This window comes from Solea senegalensis, linkage group LG2 (assembly GCF_019176455.1).
Source record: "Solea senegalensis isolate Sse05_10M linkage group LG2, IFAPA_SoseM_1, whole genome shotgun sequence".
Classification (NCBI taxonomy): Eukaryota; Metazoa; Chordata; class Actinopteri; order Pleuronectiformes; family Soleidae; genus Solea; species Solea senegalensis.
The window spans coordinates 7,787,624-7,795,783 of record NC_058022.1 but is presented as its reverse complement, the minus strand read 5'-3'; the positions used below and the strand labels follow the sequence as shown (position 1 = coordinate 7,795,783).

Sequence of the window (8,160 nt, the reverse complement as noted above, 5' to 3'; positions counted from 1 at the left end):
ATCATATATTGCGATATACTCACACAACAGCGCTAGTGAGAGTGAGCACTTGGCACCATCTAGTGGACTGAAACGCCAGTTGATTTATTTTTTTATGCTAATCCACAAAAAGTTTCATATTTATTTGTGACATCAGTTAAAAAAAGTGCTAAAAAACAATACTTGGAGTCTCAAAAGCAGTATAGTATTGCTATGCAAAATATTGCTATATTTCAATGTATGGATATCCCCCCCAAACCCTGAAAGATCCATTAATGTGAAATCATATTAGATTTATTGTCATTTTCCCTATCACACAACCAGTGTAATGTAGCAAAGTACTAATACTTACTGTACAAAAAGTACAAAATTCACACATCTGTACTTAGTTATGTATATTTCTAACAACTTTTACTTTAGAGTTGGTGATGGTCTGTATTTATATGCAGCTTTTCTAGTCTTGAGCTGCTTTACACTATAGATTTGCCATTCACACGCTTCAACATGGGGTTATGTGTTCAAGGACACATATAGACTAGCAGAGCCAGGAATTGAACCCACAACCTAATACTTTTTACTTCTAAAACTTAATGTACATTTAGTTACTGTACATTAAGTACAGTAAATGTCATATACTTTTAGACTGTTACTGAAGTAATATTGTTATTTTTTTAAAAGTGGCTTCAACTTCTACCAAAAGTAATGTTCTGGGAAGATACTTGTACTTTTACTCCATTAGTATCCCTTTTAGATACCAATTATTAACAGACATCAAACAACAATTTAAAAACACACTTCCTAAACCCTGAGACTGCAGTTGCATGTCCACAGTATTAAAGATACATGTAACAGGCGGTTGAACAATAGATAGAAGTAGTAACAAATGTAAAATGTAAGTACATAGTGTAGAAAATGAAAGTAATAAAAGGTAAATAAACTAATTGGGTCATTGTAATAAGATAATCAAACTATACACTTAAGATAAATAAATATGTTAAAGGATAATTAAAAATAATAAAAGGTCTCATCTGAAACTTGATGACAGATGTTGCTGAGTGTGTGTGTGTGTGTGTGTGTGTGTGTGTGTGTGTGTGTTGGGGGGCGACAGAGGAGGAGAGAAGGAGGAGGCAAAACTTGCTGGCACCGCCTGCCATGTTCACAGCAGATCCCAGCAATTTATCGCGCCGCCGCATCTCGAAACCTTAAGTATCTGTAACTGGCTTATTTTGGCGCGCTGTGTGTTTACATCCAGGCTGCACAGCTGCTCCTCTGCTCCAACACTGTTGAGTTGGTGTGTTTACTGATGCCGGTGCGACCCCCTCCTCATCTTCCCTTATCGCCATCTCTTATCTTCCTCTCCTGCGCAACTGAGTCGACACCGGTGGCAGAGCGGACGCGCTGGATGGCTGCTGCACTTAACGAACCGGCGTGAATCCCCCCCTTTTTTTTGTTTGTTTGTGACAATCTTTCTCCTACCTGAGCCTGAAAAGAACAGAAACAACAACTGCAGCAACAATGACAGACCCGGCGACTCAAGAGTCCTACCCTGTCCCGGACCCGACTATTGTGGATGCGACGGTGCGGAACGGCCAGTGCCCCCCGGATGGCTTCACTAACAACCACCACCAGCCAGCCAAGAGCCCCAGCCAGCCCGAGGCGCTCAACACGGGCCAGGAGATGAAAATGACCGAGACTGTGGAGGGAGAAGGTAACTTCATCCATCACTGTCATGTTTGGATTATGGTTTCTTGGAAAAAAAACTTATGGATGTGGACGTGTGAGTGAGGGAGGGGTGCAAGTGGTATCCTATTTTTTACCCGTGTGAGATATTTTAGGCCCATCTGACTTGAATAATTTATGCTAGTCCTACATCAGTCTTATTCATATGAGAGCAAAGCAAAAGCTTCATTTAGAGTTCAATGATTGTTCAGTTTGTCACCTATGTCATTCACCCATTCACTTTTAGGCGCTACACTACAAGTTGTCTATGGGAATATGTTGCCAAAATGTTAGGAAATTAAATAATTATTATTGTGTTAGTTTGACTAAAACTGGACTAAAAATACAGTTTAACATGGCAGACTGAAACTGCACTAAATTACATTGCTTAAAGTCAGACTAACACAATACAGTTGGGAGCCAAATCTATTACTCAATTAATCATCAACTATTTTCATAATCAATCAGTTTTGAGTGTTTTTTAAAGAATTAAATCTGATTGTCTGATTTTTCAGCTTCTTAAATGTGAATATAAGAAATCATTAACACTGAATAATTTTGGTTTGTGGACAAAACAAGACATTTGAGGGACTTTACGGACCCAAAGATTACTCAATAAATCAAGAAAAAAATCGACAGATAAATCGATTTATTAAAAAAAATCATTAGTTGCAATCTTATTTCAGTTAGATTTAAACTGTTATAGGCGCCCCATTCATTTTTCTCAGATTTGACCCAGATATAATAGTGGAAGCTGGTACACAAGAAAAAGAAGAAGAAAACAACAGCGAGGAAAACAAAATGCACTGGTGCATTTGAAATGAAATTCATGCTCTGTCAGCTGAAATAATTAAATATATCTGAGGTAAATGGATGGCATGACATGATGGTACCAACTAGACTTGAGCTAAAATAGTTTTGGTTTGTGATGTAATAGGCTGACTGGAAATGTCTAATACTAACAAGCTGAAAGGGGGCATATTTCTATAGTGTAGTGGAGGAAGACATGCTTCATTCAGTAAATAGACTCCCCAGAATCCCCACTAGTGTTTGAATACTGGGTCAAGAAATAGTCCAAATAAAGGGCGTAGTCATAACTGTAGCTTGAATTAAACATAATATGTCATTTCTGACACTCTCTCAATCAAAACAATAACAAAAGACCTACAGTAGTTTGATGATTTTGAGAAGCAGTGTGGGATCATGGGTAATAATAATGATAACAATAACTTTATTTTGGATGTACAATAATACTGGCACAATATTGGTATCGGCAGATATTTTTCAGTGGCTTTTAAGTGTATTATCGGAAATTAGCAAACACGCCAAGATCCGCCGATAAGACTAATGAGTAAAATAGTACACTGAAAAAGCTGCTACCTTCTTGACTACTATGCTACCACGCCCCCCCTTGATGCTTATAATAAATATATTATCTTGTGCAAAATAAACAAGTTGAGCAAAAGGAAAGACGTGTATATATACTGTATAGGTGTCGGTTATTGGCCCAAGCACTCCCAAGATATCGGCATATCGGATATTGGCAAAAAGTCCGATATCGTCCATCCCTATTTTATTTATATACCACCATTGTGTTGTTGTCTTTGGGCTAACCTTAACTGAAATATGGATTTCAGAGGATTTAAAGGACACTACTCAATGAAATGTATAACATTAGTCTTGCTGTTTTTCAGTATTTGAATGCAGAAATGTTACATATTATATCTTTAACTGTCCATGGAAACGTTCTGTCTGAGTCTGCTTTAAAGATACATTTTCATGCTAAACATATGTTGGCTATTCACCTCACAAATGTGTTCTGCTAATATATTCCCATTCATCATCTCATTTCCATAAAACCTATCACACAAAACATTCCTCTGTGGGTAATACAAGGGTCTCACTTATCCTAAGCCAATAATAGGCCATATAATCCAGTAAGGTCTCTGAATTACTTATAAACTGGGTCTGATTTAGAGGGATAACACTTATTGTAAAGTAACTCTTAGCTAAATTGTTTTTAATCAGAATGACATGGTAAATTAACTCTGAATAAATTGCAGCATGCAACTCTGAACATATTTTGCTATTGTGCAGAACTGCAATGACTCCTCAGATTGGCATATGTTGTCAAAAAATCGGTCACCGGCACTTACAGCATTTAGTGTGTTTACCTGCATATTAATGGTCCAATTTTACTCGGACTAAGACAATAATATGGTTTTCTTCATGTCATGTAAACATGTTAGTCAGACAAAAATCTCTGCCATCTTATTTGGACTAACAAACCTGGATAATGCGATTCATAGTCTGATTACTCCTGCATGTATACACGTAGTCGGACTGGAATCAGACTTGGTGTACACTTGGCGTGCACCAAGATTTCGGAAGTAGGAGTCGACATATAAACTGCAGTACTGTTGCCGGAAATTGAACAGCGGTGGCGCGCGGACAACACAGCAACCACTAGAGTCGATCGATTTTCTCCTCCGTATGTACACTCGGACCCAGCAAGCTGTCCGATCGCTTGTCTTAGTCGGACTATAGCCTTAGCTCGATTTAAACTGTGTATGTAAACGTACTGACTGATGACAACCAATGATGAGCAACTGGCATGTTCTGTGCCTGTGTGAAGGGAAATGACCGTCGTTACCAGCAGCTGGTGGTAGTCTGTATTTGTCATTGAAAAAGGGGAAACCACTATGTAGTATCATGCCATTCACTCACCATGCACAGGGATGAACTCATAAAAGCACAGTGACAGCAACTTTGAAGATGTCATTTTCATGCTTTGTAATTGTAATTTCTGTTTCTCTTTTCATCTTCTGATTGGCTGGAACTACTTGTTCCTGACAAGGGTGACAAGGCTGGTGTATGCCAACCTTGTGTGTCCTAGGCCTTTAAGCTAAAGTGAACCCAGTCAACTTCCCATGGCCCACCCAAGAAATTACAAATATGATAAGGCATTTTAGGAAGTGTCTGCTAATGTGTTATATATTTCTCCTTCCTCTAATGGCTCTTAAGACACTGGCCAGTTGAAACACACTATTGATCCTTTTTAAAGGAGTGCTTTTAAGAGATAGATGGTTGAAATGAAGCAACAGAGGCCAAGATATAACAGCTTGAGGTGCAGAGTACAGAGTTTCAAAACAAATGGGTCGTACATGGATCCAGTAGCAACTTTCATTAGACTCTCTCTGCCCAGTGATTGACTTTGTGACATCTCACTGTCAGGTTCTGAGACTGTTTATCAATAAATCCAAAATTGGCTCTGTCTGTCCTCCTGGAATTTCTTTTTACAGCTGCTCATCTGATTAGTTTCATTTGAAGCCGGTGTTCATATTTCTGAGTCGTTGTACGGGCCTATTTTACAATTGGCAGCAGGCATGACATGAGTACTTTTGCTTTTCAGACTGACGCAGTTGTCATTTTCCAGTCCAGTGCCATAAATGTACTTCAACTAGAGCCCATTGTCTCAAACTAAGTCTCCAAATGACATTGCAATGTTTTATTAACCATTAGAAAAAAAAGAAGTTATGTGAGAATCGGTGCTAATATTGTGGTAGTGGCTACAAATTAGTCAACAAATGGGCATTGTTAGTGTAAAGACAAAGTTTGAAAGGGCCAAGGAATGTCGGCCAAGGAATGTGACCTCTTTTTGTCATCAGATCTGATAACACTTTCAGAATGGATTGGGGTTCTTAGCGTAATCTGTACGTGATCGGATCGCTCAAGGATGTTAATACAAGTCTGAACAGAGTCAATATATTTCACACATTCACACTGTTTGTCCCAAGTGGAAGCTGCAAGAAACCTACTTCATTCTTCTGATCATGGTTATCTATACCAGTTAGATTTTCCTCTCCACCTCATTTCATTTAATAAGATATAACATATAGTGATATCAGGTGGCGTTAAAGGTTCCTAGCAGGCTTTAAGATGTCTGACATTTTAGGTCACACTCCAGTGCTCACATGGGTATTGCATGTGCTTCCTTTTGCAAGTTTCGGCAGGAGGTGTTGATATCATTCTTTCGAGCAAGATGCCCGACGGTGAGCTGTTTCTAGGATGTGTGACAGAGGGAGACAGGAGACACGCTCACTCACACAAAGAACCCTGTGCATTTGTCACAATGAGCTGTGTTAAGTAAGAGACATTGAGCACATGTCCTCTCTCTGCAACACACAAGCCAGTTTAGCTTGTGTGGTTTTTACTCCACAGAGGTTTTCAGGCATTTTTGTGCAGTTGTATTTTGTGATATGAACAGTATAATAAGACACTTGTTTAGTAGCTGCATTTACTAGAAGTTAGGATTGTTTTCCCAACCTGGTTAAGAAAAATGCCTTTCATTTCTGTATTAGGATGGGGTTGTAGTTGAACTTTTGAGGATGTTAGAGGTTGGTTTGTTAGTGTCTTATTCTGATGCAGGTCGTTAGAACGAGAAGTTCAGTTGATGGCCAATAAATAACCGGTTTAATCGTAACAAATGACGCACATTACTTAACTTAAATGCAGTTATACTGTATATTTTAAATAATATGTCCAAACTAAATATTAAATACATGAAACAGTTTTGTTATTTTATAATTCACATATTGTATTTCATTTTATGTTAACTGGGTTAGAAGTTGTTGCACGGCATGCTTACACATGTATGGATTCCTTAGGTTGTACAGTGTGATGTCTTGAAAATCAATTACTGTCCGAATAACTGATTTTATACCATTTGGAATGTGAAAGTCAAAGTAAAATTTAATCGGTTTGTGCTGCAGAAATGTGTCACAGTCTTTTCTCTCTCATGTGTTTTCTCCTCTTCTCGTGTGTACATGCCAAAGTTCCCATCCCAGAAATAACAGAACAATTCCTAGAAATCCAGACTGACAAAGAGACCGGTCATCTTTAACGATGGAGTATGTTACAGTTAATGGATAGTAGTCCAACTGCAACTCAACAACCCAGTTGGCTAACAAAAGAACGAGGGAACGATTTACGAGGGAACAACAAGATAAACTACCGGGACACACATTATTATCTTAGCACACTCTCTTTCTCTTAATTTCTCTCATTTATAAAAAGCAAAAAAGATTAAGATTTCTAACCATGAACTCAAGATGCCTGTAGCCTTCAATCTTCAGCAGTTGTCAGTTCTAAATAAGTGAATGTCCCAGGTTACATCATCGTATTTGTTTGATCAACTACATTTTGGGAGTTTGACCCAGATATGGGGACAAAGAACTGTGCAGATTTTTTATTATACTCATAATATCTTCCCTGTGGGTCCTCCAAATTCATCGAAGTTCAATAGTAAAACATCGTAGTTTCCTTTTAACTCTCTGTTTTGTTCAGCTTCTCTGTCTAAAATCTCTTGGAGTTCTGTGAGAGGACAATCATGGGACTTCATCAGCTCACTATCAGCAGTTATTTCTGGAAGGATTCCCACTCCATGACGCACATACAGTGAGAGGACATTCCCCCAAAACAGAACTTTTATATGCCAAAAATGACCCCTGCATATCAGCAAACTACAAATAAACATATGTAAATATGCCTCTGTTTTATATTTAACAAGCCTGGGCCAAGTAATTTCCAAATATCATTTAGCAGAATTGCTGTAAAAAAAAAAAAATCTATGTCTTTTGTATTCTTTTTAAAATAATGATAAAATATGCTTCTGGTAGTCTGTTGGATTTTCAGAATTTTGGTGTCAAATGGTATAGAAAGTATCGATTCTGCTGACATCCCTATTCTGCCCCTGCACAATGCTTCACCCATGATCTATAATCTTCAGCATAACATGGGAGCTCAGGCATTACACAGCGTTTAGTGTCCCTCAGTACAAATCCTCGACTGACGCCTGCATTCTACGCCTACATACTCTATCTCACATTCCTTTCCAGTAGTGGTGATTGCTCACCACATTATCCGCCTCATTTGTATATACTTGTCTTCTTTGAGTGCCGAGTTATATGTGGATGGGTACGAGCAGACATCCTCACATAACGTCAAGCAAGTTTCCAATGGCTACCGTCTTCTTCATTGTGTCAAACAAGAGTGCGGAAATAGAAAGTGTTGTGCTTCATGGTATTTACGTAGCTGATGTGTCTTCTGGGTTTATCACACTAACTTTTCTCACCCAGGCTCCTTTCTAAAGCATTAGAGTGCAGTTCAACTTGCTAAAGTACAGTTTGGAATGGTAAATGATTGTCTGTTGACCAGTTCACAGACTGCACCGTGTCCAGCTCCAACTTTTAGGTGGGGGGGACTACTGTGCTAGACACCCCCAACAGATTGTTGCTAAAAAGTGGAACAGTATAGATAAGTTATTTACGGGTCAGAAGTTAAAGACCCTGTTAAGCAAATACAGAATTTCACCTCACACATTAATTCAATTCAATTTTCAATTCAATTTTATTTGTATAGCGCCAAATCATAACATACATTATCTCAAGGCACTGTACATAG

The 8,160-nt window shown here is 38.4% G+C and overlaps 1 protein-coding gene across 1 annotated transcript in view; it reads left to right on the top strand.

Moving 5' to 3' along the window:
- Nucleotides 1-1,300: 1,300 nt before the first annotated feature.
- The window catches only part of LOC122762022 (transmembrane protein 163-like), a 49,850-nt gene continuing 42,990 nt past the window's right edge, over nucleotides 1,301-8,160 (top strand). Inside the window, exon 1 of the mRNA XM_044017186.1 lies at nucleotides 1,301-1,687. Coding sequence (XP_043873121.1) covers nucleotides 1,495-1,687 — 193 coding nt within the window. The 5' untranslated portion in view covers nucleotides 1,301-1,494. The remainder of the gene's footprint in view (nucleotides 1,688-8,160) is intronic.